At 42.2% G+C, this 27853-nt stretch overlaps 2 protein-coding genes across 2 annotated transcripts in view; one reads left to right on the top strand and one right to left on the bottom strand.

The window, feature by feature from the left end:
- LOC138971861 (uncharacterized) overlaps positions 1-27853 on the bottom strand; it is a 77725-nt gene that overhangs the window by 35105 nt on the left and 14767 nt on the right. The gene's annotated exons all lie outside the window — the stretch shown is intronic.
- On the top strand, positions 23183-27592 carry LOC138971858 (uncharacterized). Its single transcript, XM_070344690.1, has 2 exons — positions 23183-24250; positions 25927-27592. The coding sequence occupies exon 1, from the start codon at positions 23280-23282 to the stop codon at positions 24216-24218; it is 939 nt and encodes a 312-aa protein (XP_070200791.1). The 5' UTR covers positions 23183-23279; the 3' UTR covers positions 24219-24250; positions 25927-27592.

Here is a 27853-nt window from a genome sequence, read left to right as displayed (position 1 = left end):
CCGTATATAACCAGAGACAGAGATGGCAGAAGCAGAGATAACAGCAGGCAGACACACACACACAAGCCCTCTCTCCCTCTCTCTCTTTAGTTCTCTCTCTCACGCACGCACGCACGCACACACACACACACACACACACACACACACACCACACACACATTCCTGCCTCTCATTCACCATCTCTTCTCGACTCCACACCCACCACCCCACCCCCCCGTTCATACCAAAAGCGAAGCTTGCCGAAACTATGTAAACAGCAAGTTTGCAACAATAACAGCTGCGACCATAAACTCCGTAAAACGTAAAACGTAAAACAATAGACAGCAAGACCGTATATAACCAGAGACAGAGATGAATAAATAAAGAGAATAAGAAGAATAAGATGGCAGAAGCAGAGATAACAGCAGGCAGACACACACACAAGCCCTCTCTCCCTCTCTCTCTTTAGTTATCTCTCTCACGCACGCACGCACGCACATACACACACACACACACACACACACACATTCCTGCCTATCATTCACCATCTCTTCTCGACTCCACCCCCACCCCCCCCCCCCTCCTTTAACCCCAGCATCACCCCCACACACACATAAAACATAGAGCCAGCCAGTGATGCCTTGTAGGAGTTGGAAGCCGGCCCGAAGCACACACACACACACACACACACACACAACATCCACAACACATACACACACGCGCGCACACATACACACACACATACACACACACACACACACACACACAACACACACACCTGCCTCTCATTCATCATCTCTTCTCGACCCCCCCCCCTTCTTCCCCGCTCAACCCCCTCCCCCTTTTACCCCAATATCACCCACATACACACAGATCATTGAGCCTGCCAGTGGTGCCCTGTAAGAGTTGAAAGCTGGCCCGGAGCACACACACACACAAACGAGACAGTGACAACAGGTCAGGTGTCATGTCTACTGTCCCGAATGACACACGATTGCTGACATTTCACCATTGCCAAAAGAATAAACAAATAAGAAATAGGTAGAAAATGAATGTGAACACTGACTTTGATTGTTGATCAGTATTTTCTATACCACTAACAAATAATCTACTTACACATAGCTGTTTGGCAAATGTATGTTGCATGGGACACACTGACATGAAAGTGGAAGATGTTTTTCCCTCTAGAGAAACTACATATCAAGTTACACTTTTTGTGCTCTTCCATTCCAGTTGGCAATCAATTGTTAACGCATGTTATTAGAAAAAATAGAACGAAAACAGATTAGATAGAATGAAAAATGTACTGGTGATGTCATTTGGGACATACTGACATGAAAACGTCACCTTTTGTCATTGTCTCAAACACACTAAACCAAACATCACCCCCCACTCATACACACACATAAATCAAAGAGCCAGCCCGCAACACACACACACACCCCACTCCACAACCTCACCCCCTCACATACACACACATAAATTATAGAGCCAGCCAGTGATGCCATAATGTAGGAGTTGGAACCGGGCCCGAAGCTGTGTCCGCTCCGTTCTGTCTTGTGTCCATTGTTTGACCAGCGTGATGGGTCAAGGTTTTCACCGAGCCCTGTCAAACTATGGCCATGCGGAATTCTCTGCCCTCGGCATCTAATACGGCCAGGCAGCGAGCCGTTAAAAATCTCGGCATCAGCGTCGCTTCAGGTGACAAAATCCGCAAGGATGAGTGGGCCAATATGGCACAATACCATTGATATTGCATCGAGCCACGAACATCCCGTTTGAAATACCACTGCTATCCTTTCAAAACGACAAAATCCGCTTGAGAATACCACTGGTGTTGTTGGAAGTAAAACAAAAATCCGCAAGAATGAATGAGAGAGAGAGAGAGGAGAGAGAGAGAGAGAGAGAGAGAGAGAGAGAGAGAGAGAGAGAGAGAGAGAGAGAGAGAGAGAGAGAGAGAGAGAGAGAGAGAGAGAGAGAGAGATTGTTTGTTTGCTTAACGCCCAGTCGACCACGAAGGGCCATATCAGGGCGCTGCTGCTTTGACATATAACGTGCGCCACACACAAGACAGAAGTCGCAGCACAGGCTTCATGTCTCACCCAGTCACATTATTCTGACACCGGACCAACCAGTCCTAGCATTAACCCCATAATGCCAGACGCCAGGCGGAGCAGCCACTAGATTGCCAATTTTAAAGTCTTAGGTATGACCCGGCCTGGGTTCTAACCCACGACTTCCCGATCACGGGGCGGATGCCTTACCACTAGGCCAACCGAGCCGGTAGAGAGAGAGAGACAGAGAGAAACAGAGAGAGAGACAGAGAGAGACAGAGACAGAAAGACAGAGACAGAGAGAGACAGAGAGAGACAGAGAGAGAGAGACAGAGAGAGAGACAGAGACAGAGAGAGAGAGACAGAGACAGAGAGAGAGACACACACACAGATAAAGAGAGACAGAGAGAGAGAGACACACACACACAGAGAGAGACAGAGAGAGAGAGACACACACACACAGAGAGAGACACAGGGAGAGAGACAGAGAGAGAGGCGGACAGACAGACAGACAGACAGACGACGTCAAAGCAAACAGCCGCGCCCAGGCTGTGACTTCCAACACTGTGACATGCATGAACAGATGGCGAGAGCTCTCCACAGAACCCACACCGAGTCTTTGCTATTCCCTTTGTCAGAGGGCATTCAGTACATTTCCACCTTCAATTGAAATACGATTATTAATGCATAGTATGCTGCATCGACAACAATTAACCTTCGGGGACTATTACAACGCTTATGCTTTATGATAATGACCGCCGCTCTTTAACCTTTAACGGACAAATGTTTCCCAACGACTTTCGAATGCCTCGGGACCATAATACCGTGGAGACCAGTCAAGAGAGCACTATTTCCTGTGTCCGTTAATAATGAGGAAACGTTTGAAATGTGACGAATCAACAGGAGATTGTTACCACTAAATGCCGGCGGTACCGCCAATATAAAATGCCATAGTGTTTTTCTTCTTCTTTTTTGGATGGGGGGGGGGGGGGGGGGGGGGACGCTTAATACCATAGTTGATAATCACGTTGATATGAAATGATTCCAAGTATAATATACCGGTGAAGTAAGACACATTCCTCTCATGTATATGCACATTTTAAGTCACAACAGATCTGTTCATCTGCTCTTTTGCATGGGGTATGCGTATCCTTACAATTGGACTTATACGTAAAAAGTTCAACAACCTGGCTGGTTTCTTTTGGATGTGTGTATTTAAAAAAAAACCATTAGTATGTTGTTGACTGGTGGTATGTGGTCCATATGGAAGATGTCCTTAGTCACATTAGTATGTTGTTGACTGGTGGTATGTGGTCCATATGGAAGATGTCCTTAGTCACATTAGTATGTTGTTGACTGGTGGTATGTGGTCCATATGGAAGATGTCCTTAGTCACATTAGTATGTTGTTGACTGGTGGTATGTGGTCCATATGGAAGATGTCCTTAGTCACATTAGTATGTTGTTGACTGGTGGTATGTGGTCCATATGGAATATGTCCTTAGTCACATTAGTATGTTGTTGACTGGTGGTATGTTGTCCATATGGAAGATGTCCTTTGTCTCATAACGAAGAGTTTTATAAGTCGTACTTATATGCCATACTGGTCATTAAAAGTCACAACTGAGAGAGAGAGAGAGAGAGAGAGAGAGAGAGAGAGAGAGAGAGAGAGAGAGAGAGAGAGAGAGAGAGAGAGAGAGAGAGACAGACACAAGACAAGACAAGACAAGACAAAATCTTTATTATCGAGGGTAATAGATAAGCAAGAATATTGCTTTTTTACATCCAGCCCTCGCCCTAATAATAGGGTCAACAAGAACAGAAAACAATATAATCAAAGAACTATCACATCAAACTTAATACATTATAACTGTATATATGTTACAGTAAATTCATCAAACCAGTCAATTTGTAAATTTACTGAAATGTTCAGTAAATTTGTAAATTTACGGAGTGAATTTACAAATTGACTGGTTTGATGAATTTACTGTAACATATACAGCAATTTTAAAAAATAAATTGTCATGCTGCATTTTAAGTACAATTTCCAAGTGTCAATTTTTAACATAACTTAATTTAGATCTGCATCGTATTACATTTTGTTTAACATGCACATACATTTTAAATGAATTGATGAACCATTCAGCACATGTTTAGTTCAACAGAGAGAGAGAGAGAGAGAGAGAGAGAGAGAGAGAGAGAGAGAGAGAGAGAGAGAGAGAGAGAGAGAGAGAGAGAGAGAGAGAGTGAAGCAGGGAGGGCGGGGGGCAGGGAGGAGAGTGAGAGAGAGAGAGGGGGGAAGGAAAGGACGGACAGAGTAAGAGCGGAGATGGGATTGGGGGGGGGGGGGAGGGGGGGGGGGGGCTGGGAGAGATTGACATACAGAGACAAACAGAGACAGCCAGAAACAGACAGACAAACAGACAGACTTCGATCTTATCAAATAAAATGCACTGTACTTTCTTTCATTCCTCTCTCTGTTTCTCTCTATCTCTGTCCGTCTGCCTACGCGCCAGTCTGTCTAGCGTGAAGTAGCCAACCTCTCGGGACATACTTATTGCATTATGCTTCATCGCCGGGAAATAAATCCAAATCCGAAAGGGGAGATAACCTGTAAAACCCTGGCACGCAAAGGGAGGTAAAGCACGCATCCTGCTAGGTCCTGTGGCGAAGACGCCGCGGAAAGCGAGAAATCTCATGAGGTAGGAAGCGACCGTTATCGTCACAAAAACGATAAATCGTGTCACCTTATCGGGATCTGATCACTCGACTGAGATCAGAGAGACGCTTTTTATGACGCTTTGACAGTTTATTGTCTGTAGCTAATTAAAGCCTTATCGACAAATGGTTCCACACGAAATTAAAAATGAACGTATTTACATAAAATATTAAAAAAGAACGCATTGAAACGAAACATTCTCTAGCATGGTACCTATGCCGTGCAGGTATGTCATTCTGCATGAACACTTCCGCTCAAAGGCGCTTAGTTTGTTCCACTGATCATTTCTTTCCATCACTGAAAATACTCGCTGCATCTGTCTCACAGAGTTCTAGCCCGTGTAAATGGTGACTGCTTTGAGATAAGAGAGAGAGAGAGAGAGAGAGAGAGAGAGAGAGAGAGAGAGATAGAGAGAGAGAGAGAGTAACCTTTGTCACTTGCGCCCGCTTGACACAGTTCATAATATGGCTTGATATGATTGGTTGAATCTACAAAACCCGGAAGAGGAGTGGAATCCCAGTTTCACGAAAGTGGCCGAAGCTCACTTGAACTCTACCATGAGAACTGGAGAACAGATGGACTACAACTTCCGTCCCATCTCAGATTTGCACCCATCCCTTCCTATCTGACAATTCCCGCCCCCCCCCCCCTCCTCCCCCTCCTTTTCCCTCTTCCGCCCTCAATCCACCACCCTCGTCTTGCCCCAAATTTTCCGGATCGCATAGAACGGGAGTCAATCGTCTATTTCCTCATCCTTGGGCAGAACCCTGTCCTTGTGGCTTGTTGCTCTTGTCACATGAGGAAAGAGGGTTAATCACAGTCTCGCTACCAGGACTGTGTCCTGTTCCTTGAGGGGATCTGGACGCCCCGTGCCCTCTCTGCAACTGTCTCTTTTGTCTTCTTCCTTCTCCTAGCCGCACGTGTGTTCACGGGGAATGGTGAGGAGGGGGGGGGGGGGGGTGGGGGTTCGTGGCCATAGTTCCTTTGAGATCCATTATTCTTCTCGATACTAACATTTAATTCTGGTGGCTTTAGGCAGAAATGATTTTTTCCACCACCACCACCACCACCACCACCAACCAAAACCAAAACAATAATAAAAAAAAGAAAGAAACACTTTTCTCGACCAGAAAACGACACCACCCCTTCCCCAAGCTCACCACCCTCTCTTCTCCATTGCACCCTCCCCTTCAACTAAGCTCATGACTCAACCCTCTTATTTCTACCAGTTTGCGTGTGTAAGAATTACCTGTCCATTTATTCGCATGTCTGCCTTGTGTTTTGGCCTCCAACATAGCATACTATCGCTATAAGTCCAAATATAGGCCAAGTACCGGCCCTACTAGGACGTAAAACTCGAATAGTCAGTGAAAGAACCTAAAGAGGGTCAATCACTGTCTGTTACAAGCACTTTCCCCGGGTCCTCGACACCAGACGCAGGCCCGATGCCCTCTTCAAGTCTCGGGCAAGTCTTCTCCCCAGAACCGCACGTGTTCACCCGCCGGATGTGGGAGGGGGGGGGGGGGTGGCTGTTGGTCATTAGTGCTTTGTGATATATAATAATAATTAATAATAATATGATAACGGGTATTTATATAGCGCCTTATCCGAAGTTCAAAGCGCGTTTGCCGTGTGAGATGGAATTTTTTACACAATATATCACGCATTCACATCGGCCTATAGGCGCTGCATCCACCTTTCACGGCCTATTAGTCCAAGTCACACGGGTATTTTAGTGGAAATTTTTATCTACGCGGTCGCCTATACAATTTTGCCAGGAAAGACTGTCAATCGTGGGATCTTTAACGTGCATACCCCAATGTAGTGTACACGAAGGGACCTCGGTTTATCGTCTCATCCGAAAGACCAGCACTTGAACCCACCACCTAGGTTAGGAAAGGGGGGAGAAAATTGCTAACGCCTTGACCCAGGGTCGAACTCGCAACCTCTCGCTTCCGAGCGCAAGTGCGTTACCACTCGGCCACCCAGACCCAGACCCAGACCCCCTTTTAAGACCTCCAAACATCTGAGAAAATCAGGTCTTAAAAAGGAGAGTCTTAAAATGGGGATACATTTAATATACAGGTTATGAACAGTCTGAGAACACAGGGTCTGAAAGGAGAGCGAGTCTTAAATCGGGCGTCTTAGACGAGGGGTTCCACTGTAGTATGTCTCATTCTCCCAATAGTTCCACTGTAGTATGTCTCATTCTCCCAATAGTTCCACTGTAGTATGTCTCATTCTCCCAATAGTTCCACTGTAGTATGTCTCATTCTCCCAATAGTTCCACTGTAGTATGTCTCATTCTCCCAATAGTTCCACTGTAGTATGTCTCATTCTCCCAATAGTTCCACTGTAGTATGTCTCATTCTCCCAATAGTTCCACTGTAGTGTGTCTCATTCTCCCAATAGTTCCACTGTAGTATGTCTCATTCTCCCAATAGTTCCACTGTAGTATGTCTCATTCTCCCAATAGTTCCACTGTAGTGTGTCTCATTCTCCCAATAGTTCCACTGTAGTATGTCTCATTCTCCCAATAGTTCCACTGTAGTATGTCTCATTCTCCCAATAGTTCCACTGTAGTATGTCTCATTCTCCCAATAGTTCCACTGTAGTATGTCTCATTCTCCCAATAGTTCCACTGTAGTATGTCTCATTCTCCCAATAGTTCCACTGTAGTATGTCTCATTCTCCCAATAGTTCCACTGTAGTATGTCTCATTCTCCCAATAGTTCCACTGTAGTATGTCTCATTCTCCCAATAGTTCCACTGTAGTATGTCTCATTCTCCCAATAGTTCCACTGTAGTATGTCTCATTCTCCCAATAGTTCCACTGTAGTATGTCTCATTCTCCCAATAGTTCCACTGTAGTATGTCTCATTCTCCCAATAGTTCCACTGTAGTATGTCTCATTCTCCCAATAGTTCCACTGTAGTATGTCTCATTCTCCCAATAGTTCCACTGTAGTATGTCTCATTCTCCCAATAGTTCCACTGTAGTATGTCTCATTCTCCCAATAGTTCCACTGTAGTATGTCTCATTCTCCCAATAGTTCCACTGTAGTATGTCTCATTCTCCCAATAGTTCCACTGTAGTATGTCTCATTCTCCCAATAGTTCCACTGTAGTATGTCTCATTCTCCCAATAGTTCCACTGTAGTATGTCTCATTCTCCCAATAGTTCCACTGTAGTATGTCTCATTCTCCCAATAGTTCCACTGTAGTATGTCTCATTCTCCCAATAGTTCCACTGTAGTATGTCTCATTCTCCCAATAGTTCCACTGTAGTATGTCTCATTCTCCCAATAGTTCCACTGTAGTATGTCTCATTCTCCCAATAGTTCCACTGTAGTATGTCTCATTCTCCCAATAGTTCCACTGTAGTATGTCTCATTCTCCCAATAGTTCCACTGTAGTATGTCTCATTCTCCCAATAGTTCCACTGTAGTATGTCTCATTCTCCCAATAGTTCCACTGTAGTATGTCTCATTCTCCCAATAGTTCCACTGTAGTATGTCTCATTCTCCCAATAGTTCCACTGTAGTATGTCTCATTCTCCCAATAGTTCCACTGTAGTATGTCTCATTCTCCCAATAGTTCCACTGTAGTATGTCTCATTCTCCCAATAGTTCCACTGTAGTATGTCTCATTCTCCCAATAGTTCCACTGTAGTATGTCTCATTCTCCCAATAGTTCCACTGTAGTATGTCTCATTCTCCCAATAGTTCCACTGTAGTATGTCTCATTCTCCCAATAGTTCCACTGTAGTATGTCTCATTCTCCCAATAGTTCCACTGTAGTATGTCTCATTCTCCCAATAGTTCCACTGTAGTATGTCTCATTCTCCCAATAGTTCCACTGTAGTATGTCTCATTCTCCCAATAGTTCCACTGTAGTATGTCTCATTCTCCCAATAGTTCCACTGTAGTATGTCTCATTCTCCCAATAGTTCCACTGTAGTATGTCTCATTCTCCCAATAGTTCCACTGTAGTATGTCTCATTCTCCCAATAGTTCCACTGTAGTATGTCTCATTCTCCCAATAGTTCCACTGTAGTATGTCTCATTCTCCCAATAGTTCCACTGTAGTATGTCTCATTCTCCCAATAGTTCCACTGTAGTATGTCTCATTCTCCCAATAGTTCCACTGTAGTATGTCTCATTCTCCCAATAGTTCCACTGTAGTATGTCTCATTCTCCCAATAGTTCCACTGTAGTATGTCTCATTCTCCCAATAGTTCCACTGTAGTATGTCTCATTCTCCCAATAGTTCCACTGTAGTATGTCTCATTCTCCCAATAGTTCCACTGTAGTATGTCTCATTCTCCCAATAGTTCCACTGTAGTATGTCTCATTCTCCCAATAGTTCCACTGTAGTATGTCTCATTCTCCCAATAGTTCCACTGCAGTATGTCTCATTCTCCCAATAGTTCCACTGTAGTATGTCTCATTCTCCCAATAGTTCCACTGTAGTATGTCTCATTCTCCCAATAGTTCCACTGTAGTATGTCTCATTCTACCAATAGTTCCACTGTAGTATGTCTCATTCACCCAATAGTTCCACTGTAGTATGTCTCATTCTCCCAATAGTTCCACTGCAGTATGTCTCATTCTCCCAATAGTTCCACTGTAGTATGTCTCATTCTCCCAATAGTTCCACTGTAGTATGTCTCATTCTCCCAATAGTTCCACTGTAGTATGTCTCATTCTCCCAATAGTTCCACTGTAGTATGTCTCATTCTCCCAATAGTTCCACTGTAGTATGTCTCATTCACCCAATAGTTCCACTGTAGTATGTCTCATTCTCCCAATAGTTCCACTGTGGTATGTCTCATTCTCCCAATAGTTCCACTGTAGTATGTCTCATTCTCCCAATAGTTCCACTGTGGTATGTCTCATTCTCCCAATAGTTCCACTGTAGTATGTCTCATTCTCCCAATAGTTCCACTGTAGTATGTCTCATTCTCCCAATAGTTCCACTGTAGTATGTCTCATTCTCCCAATAGTTCCACTGTAGTATGTCTCATTCTCCCAATAGTTCCACTGTAGTATGTCTCATTCTCCCAATAGTTCCACTGTAGTATGTCTCATTCTCCCAATAGTTCCACTGTAGTATGTCTCATTCTCCCAATAGTTCCACTGTAGTATGTCTCATTCTCCCAATAGTTCCACTGCAGTATGTCTCATTCTCCCAATAGTTGCACTGTAGTGTGTCTCATTCTCCCAATAGTTCCACTGCAGTATGTCTCATTCTCCCAATAGTTGCACTGTAGTATGTCTCATTCTCCCAATAGTTCCACTGCAGTATGTCTCATTCTCCCAATAGTTGCACTGTAGTGTGTCTCATTCTCCCAATAGTTCCACTGTAGTATGTCTCATTCTCCCAATAGTTCCACTGTAGTATGTCTCATTCACCCAATAGTTCCACTGTAGTATGCCTCATTCTCCCAATAGTTCCACTGTAGTATGTCTCATTCTCCCAATAGTTCCACTGCAGTATGTCTCATTCTCGCAATAGTTCCACTGTAGTATGTCTCATTCTCCCAATAGTTCCACTGTAGTATGTCTCATTCTCCCAATAGTTCCACTGTAGTATGTCTCATTCTCGCAATAGTTCCACTGTAGTATGTCTCATTCTCGCAATAGTTCCACTGTAGTATGTCTCATTCTCCCAATAGTTCCACTGTAGTATGTCTCATTCTCCCAATAGTTCCACTGTAGTATGTCTCATTCTCCCAATAGTTCCACTGCAGTATGTCTCATTCTCCCAATAGTTCCACTGTAGTGTGTCTCATTCTCCCAATAGTTCCACTGCAGTATGTCTCATTCTCCCAATAGTTCCACTGCAGTATGTCTCATTCTCCCAATAGTTCCACTGTAGTATGTCTCATTCTCCCAATAGTTCCACTGCAGTATGTCTCATTCTCCCAATAGTTCCACTGTAGTATGTCTCATTCACCCAATAGTTCCACTGTAGTATGTCTCATTCACCCAATAGTTCCACTGTAGTATGTCTCATTCTCCCAATAGTTCCACTGTAGTATGTCTCATTCACCCAATAGTTCCACTGTAGTATGTCTCATTCACCCAATAGTTCCACTGTAGTATGTCTCATTCTCCCAATAGTTCCACTGTAGTATGTCTCATTCTCCCAATAGTTCCACTGTAGTATGTCTCATTCACCCAATAGTTCCACTGCAGTATGTCTCATTCTCCCAATAGTTCCACTGTAGTATGTCTCATTCACCCAATAGTTCCACTGTAGTATGTCTCATTCTCCCAATAGTTCCACTGTAGTATGTCTCATTCTCCCAATAGTTCCACTGTAGTATGTCTCATTCTCCCAATAGTTCCACTGTAGTATGTCTCATTCTCCCAATAGTTCCACTGTAGTATGTCTCATTCACCCAATAGTTCCACTGTAGTATGTCTCATTCTCCCAATAGTTCCACTGTAGTATGTCTCATTCTCCCAATAGTTCCACTGTAGTATGTCTCATTCACCCAATAGTTCCACTGTAGTATGTCTCATTCTCCCAATAGTTCCACTGTAGTATGTCTCATTCTCCCAATAGTTCCACTGTAGTATGTCTCATTCTCCCAATAGTTCCACTGCAGTATGTCTCATTCTCCCAATAGTTCCACTGTAGTATGTCTCATTCTCCCAATAGTTCCACTGTAGTATGTCTCATTCTCCCAATAGTTCCACTGTAGTATGTCTCATTCTCCCAATAGTTCCACTGTAGTATGTCTCATTCTCCCAATAGTTCCACTGTAGTATGTCTCATTCTCCCAATAGTTCCACTGTAGTATGTCTCATTCTCCCAATAGTTCCACTGTAGTATGTCTCATTCACCCAATAGTTCCACTGTAGTATGTCTCATTCTCCCAATAGTTCCACTGTAGTATGTCTCATTCTCCCAATAGTTCCACTGTAGTATGTCTCATTCTCCCAATAGTTCCACTGTAGTATGTCTCATTCTCCCAATAGTTCCACTGTAGTATGTCTCATTCTCCCAATAGTTCCACTGTAGTATGTCTCATTCTCCCAATAGTTCCACTGTAGTATGTCTCATTCTCCCAATAGTTCCACTGTAGTATGTCTCATTCTCCCAATAGTTCCACTGTAGTATGTCTCATTCTCCCAATAGTTCCACTGTAGTATGTCTCATTCTCCCAATAGTTCCACTGTAGTATGTCTCATTCTCCCAATAGTTCCACTGTAGTATGTCTCATTCTCCCAATAGTTCCACTGTAGTATGTCTCATTCTCCCAATAGTTCCACTGTAGTATGTCTCATTCTCCCAATAGTTCCACTGTAGTATGTCTCATTCTCCCAATAGTTCCACTGTAGTATGTCTCATTCTCCCAATAGTTCCACTGTAGTATGTCTCATTCTCCCAATAGTTCCACTGTAGTATGTCTCATTCTCCCAATAGTTCCACTGTAGTATGTCTCATTCTCCCAATAGTTCCACTGTAGTATGTCTCATTCTCCCAATAGTTCCACTGTAGTATGTCTCATTCTCCCAATAGTTCCACTGTAGTATGTCTCATTCTCCCAATAGTTCCACTGTAGTATGTCTCATTCTCCCAATAGTTCCACTGTAGTATGTCTCATTCTCCCAATAGTTCCACTGTAGTATGTCTCATTCTCCCAATAGTTCCACTGTAGTATGTCTCATTCTCCCAATAGTTCCACTGTAGTATGTCTCATTCTCCCAATAGTTCCACTGTAGTATGTCTCATTCTCCCAATAGTTCCACTGTAGTATGTCTCATTCTCCCAATAGTTCCACTGTAGTATGTCTCATTCTCCCAATAGTTCCACTGTAGTATGTCTCATTCTCCCAATAGTTCCACTGTAGTATGTCTCATTCTCCCAATAGTTCCACTGTAGTGTGTCTCATTCTCCCAATAGTTCCACTGTAGTATGTCTCATTCTCCCAATAGTTCCACTGTAGTATGTCTCATTCTCCCAATAGTTCCACTGTAGTATGTCTCATTCTCCCAATAGTTCCACTGTAGTATGTCTCATTCTCCCAATAGTTCCACTGTAGTATGTCTCATTCTCCCAATAGTTCCACTGTAGTATGTCTCATTCTCCCAATAGTTCCACTGTAGTATGTCTCATTCTCCCAATAGTTCCACTGTAGTGTGTCTCATTCTCCCAATAGTTCCACTGTAGTATGTCTCATTCTCCCAATAGTTCCACTGTAGTATGTCTCATTCTCCCAATAGTTCCACTGTAGTATGTCTCATTCTCCCAATAGTTCCACTGTAGTATGTCTCATTCTCCCAATAGTTCCACTGTAGTATGTCTCATTCTCCCAATAGTTCCACTGTAGTATGTCTCATTCTCCCAATAGTTCCACTGTAGTATGTCTCATTCTCCCAATAGTTCCACTGTAGTATGTCTCATTCTCCCAATAGTTCCACTGTAGTATGTCTCATTCTCCCAATAGTTCCACTGTAGTATGTCTCATTCTCCCAATAGTTCCACTGTAGTATGTCTCATTCTCGCAATAGTTCCACTGTAGTATGTCTCATTCTCCCAATAGTTCCACTGTAGTATGTCTCATTCTACCAATAGTTCCACTGTAGTATGTCTCATTCTCCCAATAGTTCCACTGTAGTATGTCTCATTCTCGCAATAGTTCCACTGCAGTATGTCTCATTCTCCCAATAGTTCCACTGTAGTATGTCTCATTCTCCCAATAGTTCCACTGCAGTATGTCTCATTCTCCCAATAGTTCCACTGTAGTATGTCTCATTCTCCCAATAGTTCCACTGCAGTATGTCTCATTCTCCCAATAGTTCCACTGTAGTGTGTCTCATTCTCCCAATAGTTCCACTGCAGTATGTCTCATTCTCCCAATAGTTCCACTGTAGTGTGTCTCATTCTCCCAATAGTTCCACTGTAGTATGTCTCATTCTCCCAATAGTTCCACTGTAGTGTGTCTCATTCTCCCAATAGTTCCACTGTAGTATGTCTCATTCTCGCAATAGTTCCACTGTAGTATGTCTCATTCTCCCAATAGTTCCACTGCAGTATGTCTCATTCTCCCAATAGTTCCACTGCAGTATGTCTCATTCTCCCAATAGTTCCACTGTAGTATGTCTCATTCTCCCAATAGTTCCACTGTAGTATGTCTCATTCTCCCAATAGTTCCACTGTAGTATGTCTCATTCTCCCAATAGTTCCACTGTAGTATGTCTCATTCTCCCAATAGTTCCACTGCAGTATGTCTCATTCTCCCAATAGTTCCACTGTAGTATGTCTCATTCTCCCAATAGTTCCACTGCAGTATGTCTCATTCTCCCAATAGTTCCACTGTAGTATGTCTCATTCTCCCAATAGTTCCACTGTAGTATGTCTCATTCTCCCAATAGTTCCACTGCAGTATGTCTCATTCTCCCAATAGTTCCACTGTAGTATGTCTCATTCTCCCAATAGTTCCACTGCAGTATGTCTCATTCTCCCAATAGTTCCACTGTAGTATGTCTCATTCTCCCAATAGTTCCACTGTAGTGTGTCTCATTCTCCCAATAGTTCCACTGTAGTGTGTCTCATTCTCCCAATAGTTCCACTGTAGTATGTCTCATTCTCCCAATAGTTCCACTGTAGTATGTCTCATTCACCCAATAGTTCCACTGTAGTATGTCTCATTCTCCCAATAGTTCCACTGTAGTACGTCTCATTCACCCAATAGTTCCACTGTAGTATGTCTCATTCTCCCAATAGTTCCACTGTAGTATGTCTCATTCTCCCAATAGTTCCACTGTAGTATGTCTCATTCTCCCAATAGTTCCACTGTAGTATGTCTCATTCTCCCAATAGTTCCACTGTAGTACGTCTCATTCTCCCAATAGTTCCACTGTAGTATGTCTCATTCTCCCAATAGTTCCACTGTAGTATGTCTCATTCTCCCAATAGTTCCACTGTAGTATTCTCATTCACCCAATAGTTCCACTGTAGTATGTCTCATTCTCCCAATAGTTCCACTGTAGTATGTCTCATTCTCCCAATAGTTCCACTGTAGTATGTCTCATTCTCCCAATAGTTCCACTGTAGTATGTCTCATTCTCCCAATAGTTCCACTGTAGTATGTCTCATTCTCCCAATAGTTTCACTGTAGTATGTCTCATTCTCCCAATAGTTCCACTGTAGTATGTCTCATTCTCCCAATAGTTCCACTGTAGTGTGTCTCATTCTCCCAATAGTTTCACTGTAGTGTGTCTCATTCTCCCAATAGTTCCACTGCAGTATGTCTCATTCTCCCAATAGTTCCACTGTAGTGTGTCTCATTCTCCCAATAGTTCCACTGTAGTATGTCTCATTCTCCCAATAGTTCCACTGTAGTATGTCTCATTCTCCCAATAGTTCCACTGTAGTATGTCTCATTCTCCCAATAGTTCCACTGTAGTGTGTCTCATTCTCCCAATAGTTCCACTGTAGTATGTCTCATTCACCCAATAGTTCCACTGTAGTATGTCTCATTCTCCCAATAGTTCCACTGTAGTACGTCTCATTCTCGCAATAGTTCCACTGCAGTATGTCTCATTCTCGCAATAGTTCCACTGTAGTATGTCTCATTCTCCCAATAGTTCCACTGTAGTATGTCTCATTCTCCCAATAGTTCCACTGTAGTATGTCTCATTCTCCGAATAGTTCCACTGTAGTATGTCTCATTCTCCCAATAGTTCCACTGTAGTATGTCTCATTCTCCCAATAGTTCCACTGTAGTATGTCTCATTCTCCCATTAGTTCCACTGTAGTATGTCTCATTCTCCCAATAGTTCCACTGTAGTATGTCTCATTCTCCCAATAGTTCCACTGTAGTATGTCTCATTCTCCCATTAGTTCCACTGTAGTATGTCTCATTCTCCCAATAGTTCCACTGTAGTATGTCTCATTCACCCAATAGTTCCACTGTAGTGTGTCTCATTCTCCCAATAGTTCCACTGTAGTATGTCTCATTCACCCAATAGTTCCACTGTAGTATGTCTCATTCTCCCAATAGTTCCACTGTAGTATGTCTCATTCACCCAATAGTTCCACTGTAGTATGTCTCATTCTCCCAATAGTTCCACTGTAGTATGTCTCATTCTCCCAATAGTTCCACTGTAGTATGTCTCATTCACCCAATAGTTCCACTGTAGTATGTCTCATTCTCCCAATAGTTCCACTGTAGTATGTCTCATTCTCCCAATAGTTCCACTGTAGTATGTCTCATTCTCCCAATAGTTCCACTGTAGTGTGTCTCATTCTCCCAATAGTTCCACTGTAGTGTGTCTCATTCTCCCAATAGTTCCACTGTAGTATGTCTCATTCTCCCAATAGTTCCACTGTAGTATGTCTCATTCTCCCAATAGTTCCACTGCAGTATGTCTCATTCTCCCAATAGTTCCACTGTAGTATGTCTCATTCTCCCAATAGTTCCACTGTAGTATGTCTCATTCTACCAATAGTTCCACTGTAGTATGTCTCATTCTACCAATAGTTCCACTGTAGTATGTCTCATTCTCCCAATAGTTCCACTGTAGTATGTCTCATTCTCCCAATAGTTCCACTGTAGTATGTCTCATTCTCCCAATAGTTCCACTGTAGTATGTCTCATTCTCCCAATAGTTCCACTGTAGTATGTCTCATTCTCCCAATAGTTCCACTGTAGTATGTCTCATTCTACCAATAGTTCCACTGTAGTATGTCTCATTCTCCCAATAGTTCCACTGTAGTATGTCTCATTCACCCAATAGTTCCACTGTAGTGTGTCTCATTCTCCCAATAGTTCCACTGTAGTATGTCTCATTCACCCAATAGTTCCACTGTAGTGTGTCTCATTCTCCCAATAGTTCCACTGTAGTATGTCTCATTCTCCCAATAGTTCCACTGTAGTATTCTCATTCTCCCAATAGTTCCACTGTAGTATGTCTCATTCACCCAATAGTTCCACTGTAGTATGTCTCATTCTCCCAATAGTTCCACTGTAGTATGTCTCATTCTCCCAATAGTTCCACTGTAGTATGTCTCATTCTCCCAATAGTTCCACTGTAGTATGTCTCATTCTCCCAATAGGCTATCTGTGGAGGGATAGTTTTCCCTCTCTTTTGCTCTGCTAAAAGATTTGAAAAATCTCGGAAAAAGTCTCGGCTGACTTTCAATTGTCTTTTTCTCACAACTTTGATTTTATATACAATTTTTGATATGTGTACGTGTTTCCTACAATATCAAATCCTCGCGGCGTTCGGCTACACTTTGGATGTCTCCCGAGAACAGCACGCAAACGGCTTTTACCGTTCTCGTTTTCCCCCCGCTTATAGAGGGTAGAATTCTTTGGGCGGACATAAAACTTACACCCCTTGAGTGAGATAAATCTTCAATCAATACCTTGTTGCGCGCTGTGGTGTCTTTACCATTTGGCCTGGCTGCTTGTGTGCTTTCGATTAACTCCCCTTGTGCCGGATGGTTTCACGAGTTATCGCCCCATACCGTGCGTATTTATTTATTTGTTTCATTTTGTTTTATTGTTTGTTTTATGTTCATTACTTTTTTGTCCCATCGCTGGGAAACTCGGGTCGCTTAAATGGAATGTTTCTTTATCTTGGAGGTTCTGCTGCTTCCCACGCACCCCACAGACAGACAGATGTTCTGCTGCTTCCCACGCACCCCACAGACAGACAGACAGACAGACAGACAGACAGATGTTCTGCTGCTTCCCACGCACCCCACAGACAGACAGACAGACAGACAGACAGACAGACAGACAGACAGACAGACAGACAGATGATGGTAAAGTACCTGTAGGCAAAAGGGGAAATGTATACTGATGTCACGTGATAACGTGCAAATGACATTACGACGCTCTACTATATATATGCGTAAATCAGAGAGAGAGAGAGAGACAGAGAGAGAGAGAGAGAGAGAGAGAGAGAGAGAGAGAGAGAGGGAGAGAGAGAGAGAGAGAGAGAGAGAGAGAGAGAGAGAGAGAGATTCGGATGGTTTATTCACATAGGCCATTGCCCCTAGTGAAGGGGTGTGAACAAAAGCAAAAACATTGAATCATTTTTACATTCAGTAGACTCAAAACAGTGCATATTTTTCTCAAAAGTGGATAACAGATACATCCATGCAGACATATATATGCAAAATTACGATAACAGTGTTTCTCGTATCTTAAATGCTTTATACAAATATGAACATCAATCACGTACAGTTTTTTCATGTGTTGAAGCTAAAAGAAGGCTGAGTCGAAAAGCACTTGGTTGCCTGTAATATTTCAGTGGGATGAATTTTTCTCTCAATTTATGGAAGTATGGACAGAGAAGAACAAAATGGACTTCATTTTCCAGTTTATCTTTACAAAAGGGACACATGTAATTATTAACATCATGAACTTTTTTGTAACGATGAGTGTGAACGGCAATTTCAGAAATCCCTAACCTAAACCTTATCATCATGAATCTTAAATGTCTGTCAATATTGAACAAAAGGTAAGGTTTGATCTCAGGAACAGTACAAAATGTTCTATACACAGAAAATCTTTCACTATTTTGATTATGAAACTCCCAGTCTTGCCATCTGCATGCAATTAATCTATCTTTCAAAACATACAAAAACTTGTTTTCGTCAACCACACCTTGATTCAACCACACAAAACCATATCCTAACTGATACAATTTACAACGCACATTTGACGCCCAAATCGATTTACCATTCTCATCCATCCTGTACAGCATTTTATATGATTTATGAGGCAATCTATGCTCAGACATTCTCAACAATTTCAACCAATATTTAATACATTTCAATATTGAATTTACGTACAAAGGGTATCTGTTAGTTTCTCCATATACCAAATCGTTTGGTGTACGCATTTCTAAACCCAGAAACTTTTTCAATGCAAATAAATGAACCTTTTCACATTCTATGGCTGCTTTATCTAAGCCCCATAACTCTGCACCGTATTGTGCAATAGGTTGGACTTGTGCGTCAAATAGCTTTAGATAAACATCCAAACTAGTATTATTAATCATGTATAACTTATGTGAAATCGACAACAAAGCTTGCTTAGCTCTACTTGCAAGGTCTAAGCAGGCAGCCGTAAAACTAAGCCTGGTCGAAAAAAGTATTCCCAAATATTTATATGCATTCACTACAGGAGAGAGAGAGAGAGAGAGAGAGAGAGAGAGAGAGAGAGAGAGAGAGAGAGAGAGAGAGAGAGAGAGAGAGAGAGAGAGAGAGAGAGAGAGAGAGAGAGAGAGAGAGAGAGAGAGAGAGAGAGAGAGAGAGAGAGAGAGAGAGAGAGAGAGAGAGAGAGAGAGAGAGAGAGAGAGAGAGAATAGGGTTCTGTTCTGCCTGGTAGCCGCTTTTACAAATTACACGATTTAGAAGACAATTTCTGTCGCAACTTTGACACAAACGGCCATCCATAAAGATCGTTAACGTGTAATGTTACCTACCAGGACTGGACACCACATGCGAATTGTGTTGAACTTGTACTCAGTAGGCAGGTCATTGGATTTATCATGAGACCTAACTGCTGGGTAACGGCAAGGGGAACAACTCTTCTTTCGATGATTAGCGTGGCAGCCTCTATAGGAATGTTGACACAAATGGCACCCATAAACAACACTAACGCCGACCAACAGCTATCGTGTTTTCAGCATAGCGATAGGGTGCGAGGCACGGGGGAAGAAATTAACAACGGAAGCTTATGCGACGTAAGACTACAAGCTCATACTACGCAACAACAGAAGCTTGCTGAAGTCAAGAAGTTGTAGAATACATTGATGTCTTGTTACCGTATGGTCAAAGAGTGTCACTCAGTACAGCAATCATGTAACGTGCATGACATCAGTGGATGAAGTATAGATCACTTTAGATAAGGCCAAAAAAAAAATAGGTCTGTTTACGGTAACATAGGCCAAAAAAATAGGGTCGGTAGGTCGGGATGTTTTTTTTTTTTTTTTTTTTTTTTTTCCCCCAAAAACCATATTTTTACGTTATTTTGCCAAAAAAACAAGATTTTTTTTTTTTTTTTCCCCAAATGCCAAAAAAAAGTCTAGGGTCGCGCGAAAAAACTAGGGTCGGTCGGGTTACCGTAAACAGACCTATTTTTTTTTTTGGCCTAACGGACTTAGCCACTTCTCTCTCAAGCAGTCGAAGGTGAAGGCAGAGAAGGGTGGGGTATGTGTGTGGGAGGGGAGGGGGGGGGGGGGGGTAGAGAGAACAGACCAACACAAACAAAACTAGAACAAATACATAAAGGCAGATTGTTCTTCATTGAACACTAAGTATGATGCATTCGTTTGTAGCGCACCATAGACATCGACATAGTGTATATATATCCCAAGACAAAGAATCCTTGTCTGACCATATCCCTACCCCCCCCCCCCCCCCCAAACACCACCACTACCCATCCCCTTCACCACCACGTTCCCCAACTCTCTGTCTCTCTCTTTCTGTCTCTCTCTGTCTGTCTCTCGCTCTCTCTCTCTGTCTGTCTCACACACACACACACCACATAAAACACACACACACACCACATAAAACACACACACACACACACACACACACACCACATAAGACACACCCACACACACACACACACACACACACACACACACACACACACACACACACGCACACAACAAAACAAACAAAACACACACACACACACACACACACATACACCAACACACACACAAACAAACAAAACAAACACACACACACACACACACACACACACACACACACACACACACACACACACACACACACACACACACAAACAAACAAAACAAACAAGGGCTTTTCGGTTCGTGTGATATTGTGACAAGATTGGACAGCTCTTGACACAACGCCACAGACAAAGCCCATCACAGGAAGCAGCCAGACCAATGGAGGCACGCGAAGTCATCACGGAATTGGTGCAGTGATTTATGGTGGCTCACCCCTTTCATTATGGAAATCACCACAACACAACGGCAGCAACAGCGGGAAGGTCGCACGACACTGTCGCTGCCCGTTATTCCCGAGACTAGCACGAGCGGCACGGCTGGGCAAAATGCATTGGCCTGTCGCAGACCATGGTTCGCTTTGCGTTTTTATTTGTGGTTTTTTTTTGCATATATATTTATCCTACATACGTGGGAGACACCGATCATGAGATAACAATATCGTCCAAACCACACGTGTGTTTATAATGTAAATGAGGTCGTGTCAAACTAGTCTGACAAGGATCTGCTTTTAAATTGCTTAGGCCCCCCCAAAAAATAGTCTGTTTACGGTAACCCGACCGACCCTATTTTTTTCGCGTGACCCTAGACTTTTTTTTTGGCATTTGGGGGAAGAAAAAAAAAAAGAAAAAAAAAATCTTTTGGTTTTTTTTGCAAAATCACGTAAAAATATGGTTTTTTGGAGAGAAAAAAAATACAAAAAAAATCTCGACCTACCGATCCTATTTTTTTGGCCTATGTTACCGTAAACAGACCTTTTTTTTTTTGCCTTATGATGCCAAAGTCACCGAGACAAACGTCCTTATGGAAACTTTTGCTCCTGCTGTTTCCCATGGATCGGTGTTTAGAACCAACACGTCACGCAACACTTTCTAAAGTGACGTTTTTTTTTTGCTTTGACGTGAAAGATTGTACGAGGATTTGGAAGAGATCGAGGTTTCAAAAGAAGCGTCTTCAATTTGGCCGCCTCTACTGCGGGACGTTTCACGTAAAATACACGTAAGGGCAGTGTGTAGGATAAACAGAATACTACAATCATGGTGTGCTGTGTCGTACACAGCTTAACACTCGTTACTTTTTCAAATATTGAAAACCTCGCTTTCATTCGCAGTTCAATATTTGAGAAAAAAAAACTCGTGTAAATCTGGTACGACACAACAAGCCATGTATATGTTACAGTAAATTCATCAAACCAGTCAATTTGTAAATTCACTCCGTAAATTTACCAATTTACTGAAAAATTCAGGAAATTTACAAATTTACTGAGTTTGACACCCAGGAAATTTACAAATTTACTGAAAATTTCAGTAAATTTACAAATTTACTGGTTTGATGAATGTACTGTAACATATACAGTACTAGAGGAATACCCGGCTTCGCCGGGTGAATCGCGAGACAGAGACAGACAGCGTGGCGGTTCGCCGTCTTAGAGCACGTGTTGAACATTTTCATCCACCAGTTTGTGCCCACTCAAAGGAAGGCAAGAACATACAGAGAGACAAAATCCGCCAGACCCCATCACAAACAGAACTGTACAATCCACAGGTGTTGCCTGACGAGCTAGCTAAAAATAACTCACAACTTCTAAGGCGAACAACTCTGCAGAGTCTGCTGTGAAGGGCGACGGTAGTCTCCCTGTCACACTCGACCCCCTTTGAATGAACTTTGTCCCCAAAGTTCCGAACCATGGACCCGCCAAGCTTAGGTCCCTCCCAGGTTGGTGGAATGGGAACAGCACGAAAATGATTCAGTGGCCTGAACATTTCATGTCGAGTCCCATCCCTGTCGACGACGCCAAATGTAACCGAGTGCCGAAACACAACAATCACCTTTGAAGGCGAAGTCCACTCAAACGGGATTGAGAATTTTAGAGCTTATTTCTAAGCCCTATAATAACTGTTATGGCTTGTCAATGGAAGGCCCGAACATACAGACACAACAAAGCCGCCAGACCACATCACAAACAGAACTCTACAATCCACAGGTGTTGCCCACACACACACACACTTTCTTTCTTTATTTGGTGTTTAACGTCGTTTTCAACCATTCAAGGTTATATCGCGACGGGGAAAGGGGGGAGATGGGATAGAGCCACTTGTCAATTGTTTCTTGTTCACAAAAGCACTAATCAAAAATTTGCTCCAGGGGCTTGCAACGTAGTACAATATATTACCTTACTGGGAGAATGCAAGTTTCCAGTACAAAGAACTTAACATTTCTTACATACTGCTTGACTAAAATCTTTACAAACATTGACTATATTCTATACAAGAAACACTTAACAAGGGTAAAAAGAGAAACAGAATCCGTTAGTCGCCTCTTACGACATGCTGGGGAGCATCGGGTAAATTCTTCCCCCTAACCCGCGGGGGGTACACACACACACACACACACACACGCACACACACACAGAAGTCGTATATATATATGTATATCTATATCTATAAATATATAGAGATAGATGACAGTGTATTCCATTTCGGTAGATTCCGGTAAAACTCCGGAACAGTTGAGATGCGCATGCCCGGAAGTGTCATATCACGTATGCTTCCGGTGTCTACAGAGAGTGTTTTAGATTACACTTACAAGTTTTTTGGAAAATCCTTTTCCATACAATGGATGACTCATCCATCAAGGGTCAAAATGATCCAGATTTGGACCTTGGTTTGTTGGATGACGATCCAACTGACTCAGTTATTGAGTGTGGTCCCCAAATTTTGAAAAAGACTCACGGCAAAGCGACCGGTAAAAACCACACTCATGTCTCTATTCCTCTGTCTGACTGGATTGGGATGAAGAAACAAAATGAGAAAATCTTGGCTTTGCTTCAAAAAGAACCCGACTCGGGTGATGATCGTCGATCTGTACGGTCAAAAAAGCGAAAGAGAGTATCTGATTATGAGTCAGACGACGAGTGTGACGTTGATGAAGAGATCGATGATTTGATGAATCTCGGTGACTCAAAAGAAGGAAATTCATCTAGCGAGACTGATGAACTTGAACTGATCCAACACGACTTCGAGAATGATGAAGACGTTGGAGAAATAATCAATGATAAACTTGCAAAAGTTCTGGACACTATGTCAAAAGGAAAAATCACAGAAGAAAAAATGAAAGAAAAACTCTCGGCACACAAGCGACCAAGCAATTGTGACTTTTGTGTTCCCCGTGTGAATGCAGAGATTTGGGGTGTGATGGATCACAGTGCAAAGAGTGTTGATTGCAAAGCACAAAAGACGCAAAAACAGTTGATGACAGCCACTTATGTGTTGGCTACAGTCGCTGATACATGCACAAAGAGTTCTAGTGTGGAAACGAAAACCTTGATGAAGCCTATTCTGGAGGCAGCCGGGCTAGTGCTGAAAACTATCCATGACCTTTCATTGGATAGGAGGAACAGAATTCTCAATTCACAGAGTCTGAACCGAAAGTACAAGAAACTGGCCTCCTCTGAAATTCCAATTACAAAGAATCTGTTTGGAGATGATCTCAAGGGCGCTTTCGCTCAAATTGACACCACATCTAAACTGGGACAAAGTTTCACAGTGTCCAGCAAAGGAAACAAATTTTTCCCGACCCGGGCAAAAAACTACCAGGACTCGTGGTACGAGAACAATTCTCATCAGAACTTCAGAAAGGGACCCTACCAGACTTGGAGAGGGCGAGGAAAAAGACCTTTTCAGCGCGGCCGAGGAAGGTTCACGCACAAGACGGGGCACGACACGGCCTAGACAGTCCAGAAAGTAGCACATCTACAAGTGAGGTAAAGTTGAATGACAAACAACAAAAACCATTTGTAGCAGGTAGAATTCAGCATTATTTGTCTGAGTGGAAAAAGTTAACCACAGACAAATTTGTTCTCAGTATGGTAGCTGGTTCAGAAATACCTATTGAAGATTATGCAAATTTGAATTATGGAAAAGTTCCAAAGAATCAAGTTCAGGGAAATCAGTTTTCAATAATGGACTCAGAAGTTGAAAAACTCCAAAATATGGGGGTCATTGAAAAAAGTTGTCATGAAAAAGGAGAAATTATTTCTCCAGTGTTTCTGGTGAAAAAACCAGATGATACATTCAGACTCATTCTGAACCTCAAAAAATTTAATGAGTCTGTAGAATACCAACATTTTAAAATGGAAAATTTGAAATCTGCTACACAGATGATGACAAAAAACTGCTTCATGGCGTCAGTTGATCTGAGACATGCTTACTATTCTGTACCAATTAATACAGAACACAGGAAATATCTCAAATTCATCTGGAGAGATCAGCTGTACAATTATACCTGTTACGCAAATGGTTTGTGTTGTTGTCCAAGATTCTTCACAAAATTACTGAAGCCTGTCTATGCTTATTTGAGAGCTAGAGGTCACCTTTCTGCCTCCTTCATTGATGACTGCTATTTACAGGCAGAAACAGCTGAAACCTGTAAATTGAACATTCTAGAGACAGTCAAATTGTTTCAGGCATTGGGGTTTGTGATTCACCCAAACAAATCAGTACTCAAACCTTGTCAAAAAATCAAATATTTGGGATTTTGGTTGAATTCTAAAGACATGACAGTCACACTTCCACAAGAACAAGTACACAAGATCAAAACAGCTTGTAACAACTTGAAAAGAAAACACAGGTTCACTATTAGAGAACTTGCACAAGTCATTGGTTTGCTGGTAGCGTCTTTTCAGGCTGTCTTGTGGGGACCTTTGTTCTATAGAGATTTGGACAGAATAAAGACCAGAGCTCTAAAAATGAACCATGGCAATTTTGAAGCTGTGACAAAATTGACTGAAGAAGGAAAAACTGAGTTACAGTGGTGGATTGATAATGTGGAACACTCTCATTATCCTCTAGAAGTTACTGAACCCCAAATAGAGTTCAAAACTGACGCTTCGACTTCTGGAGGTTGGGGAGCAGTTTGCCAGTCTGTGAAAACAGGGGGCAGGTGGAATGAACAAGAAAAAACCTGTCATATCAATGTTTTAGAACTACTAGCTGTAGACTATGCATTGAAAAGTTTTTCTAAACAAGTAACAGGCAAACATGTCAAACTTTTGACAGACAACTCTTGTGCAGTTGCATACCTGAATAATATGGGCGGATCTCGCTCAGTGGAGTGTGACAGACTGGCCAAAAGAATCTGGATTTGGTGCAAAGAAAGACAAATATGGTTAACGGTGGCCCATATCGCTGGAATTTTAAATGTCGCAGCAGACAGGAAATCAAGGTCTTTCAATGATTCCACAGAATGGATGCTAAATACAAAAATTTTTGAAAGCATCAGTGACAAATTTGGAAAACCTGAAATAGACCTTTTTGGTTCTCGTCTAAATTATCAGGTGAAACCCTTCGTTTCTTGGCATCCAGATCCAGAATCTTTTGCAGTGGACGCATTTACTATAAACTGGAAAAAATGGTTTATTTATGCGTTTCCTCCTTTCAGTGTCATCCAGAGAGTCCTTGCAAAAATAGAACGGGACCAGACAACAGGAGTGGTTGTACTTCCTCTCTGGACGACTGCGGTGTGGTATCCACAGTTCTTACGTCTGCTGATAGATCATCCGGTGCTGCTGCCTCGGGGGAAAAATGTCCTGAGTCTGGAACATGCTTCAACTCCGCATCCACTTCACAAAAAACTTCAACTGATAGCCGCAACGTTATCTGGGATGCCGTCAAAGCACGTGGAATTCCAGAAAAAACTTGTGCAGTCATATGTGCATCATGGCGTTCAGCAACCAAGAAACAGTATGAATCCTACTTATGCAGGTGGAAAGTTTTCTGTTCTAAACGGGATTGTGATCCGTTTCATGCGCCTGTAAATACTGTTCTTGATTTTCTGACAGAGTTGTATGAGCAAGGACTTGGCTACAGTGGCATCAATACAGCACGTAGTGCAGTGTCTGCGGTGCTACAAACTTGTGATGGTAGGGCAATAGGTGAACACCCACTTGTATGCAGATTTGTCAAAGGTGTGTTTCAGTTGAGGACACCTGTACCTCGTAATAAGGAAACGTGGGATGTAAATACTGTTCTGGATTTGTTCAGAAACATGAAAGACAATAATGATTTGTCATTAAAATGGTTAACGTTGAAGTTGTGTTCGTTAATTTTAATTGTTTCGGCACAGAGAGTGCAAACTGTTCATTTTATTCGATTGCGTGGAATAAAGTTCCACACAGAAGGCTGTACAATTCAAATACTGGAAAAAGTGAAACAAACAAGGCCTGGTGTTCCTCAACCAAAGCTTGAACTTCCTCTTTATACAGAAGAAGATAAACTGTGTGTGGTGAAATGCTTGGAACAATACATAGAAAGAACAAAACCGATCAGGAATGGTGCTGACAAACTTTTATTATGTCATCAAAACCCACACAAACCGGCAAGTAAAGATTCTGTTGCAAGATGGATGAAAACTGTGTTGAAACAAGCGGGACTGAAAGAATTTAATCCACACAGTTTTCGCAGTGCTTCGTCAAGTGCTATGTTCAAACATGGAGTGGCTCTTCAAGAGATCATGAACTGCGCCGGTTGGGCAAACGCTAGGACATTTTTCAGGTTTTATAATAAACCTGTGTCGTCGGCAAAAGCAAAGTCTGAAAGGAATGTGCAGCATTCAATTCTAAAGTTCTTTGAGAAAGACTGTATAAAGAAAAGAGAATCAGACTTGAAAGTAGCATGATTTGAGATATGAACGTTGTCGTTTTCTCGCTGTTTTTTGAGAACGCTGTTTTTGAGAAAAATGTTGCTCATCTTGAGCTTGAGTTTGAAGTTGCTCGTTGTAAGAGCTCTTGTGTTGACTTGGACAAATTATTAAATAAAAATGTGAAATTGGATCATTGTTTTTGGTAAGTTTGAAAGAAACATGTTCTAATACTTCAAACTTTTATTATGAGAATGGCAAAAAATCAACATGCTTTAAAATCTCAACTGTTCCGGAGTTTTACCGGAATCTACCGAAATGGAATTAAAAACTTAAACGAGACCTTACCTGTAAGTCGAAGTTTGAGTAGAATTCCATGAGGTAGAAGAAGGAAAACGGAGGGACAGTTGCCCACCCTTCAGTTTATTCTTTTACCCACCCAATAATTATGATGAATATGAAATATTAGAAACTAATTTTTCATCATTGTTTGGATATATGTTGATTATTTTACTTGCCTGATCAGGGTTGATCAGGGCGTTGAAATATGACACTTCCGGGCATGCGCATCTCAACTGTCCCTCCGTTTTCCTTCTTCTACCTCATGGAATTCTACTCAAACTTCGACTTACAGGTAAGGTCTCGTTTAAGTTTTTAATTTTTCGCGTGGCTATAAATTGATTCGACCTTTGCACTTTTACAGTGAGGACAACTTACGGGTGCAAGGAAA

The sequence above is a fragment of the Littorina saxatilis genome, linkage group LG7, assembly GCF_037325665.1.
Source record: "Littorina saxatilis isolate snail1 linkage group LG7, US_GU_Lsax_2.0, whole genome shotgun sequence".
Classification (NCBI taxonomy): Eukaryota; Metazoa; Mollusca; class Gastropoda; order Littorinimorpha; family Littorinidae; genus Littorina; species Littorina saxatilis.
The sequence above is the reverse complement of the archived record's forward strand: the minus strand, read 5'-3'. Positions and strand labels throughout refer to the sequence as shown.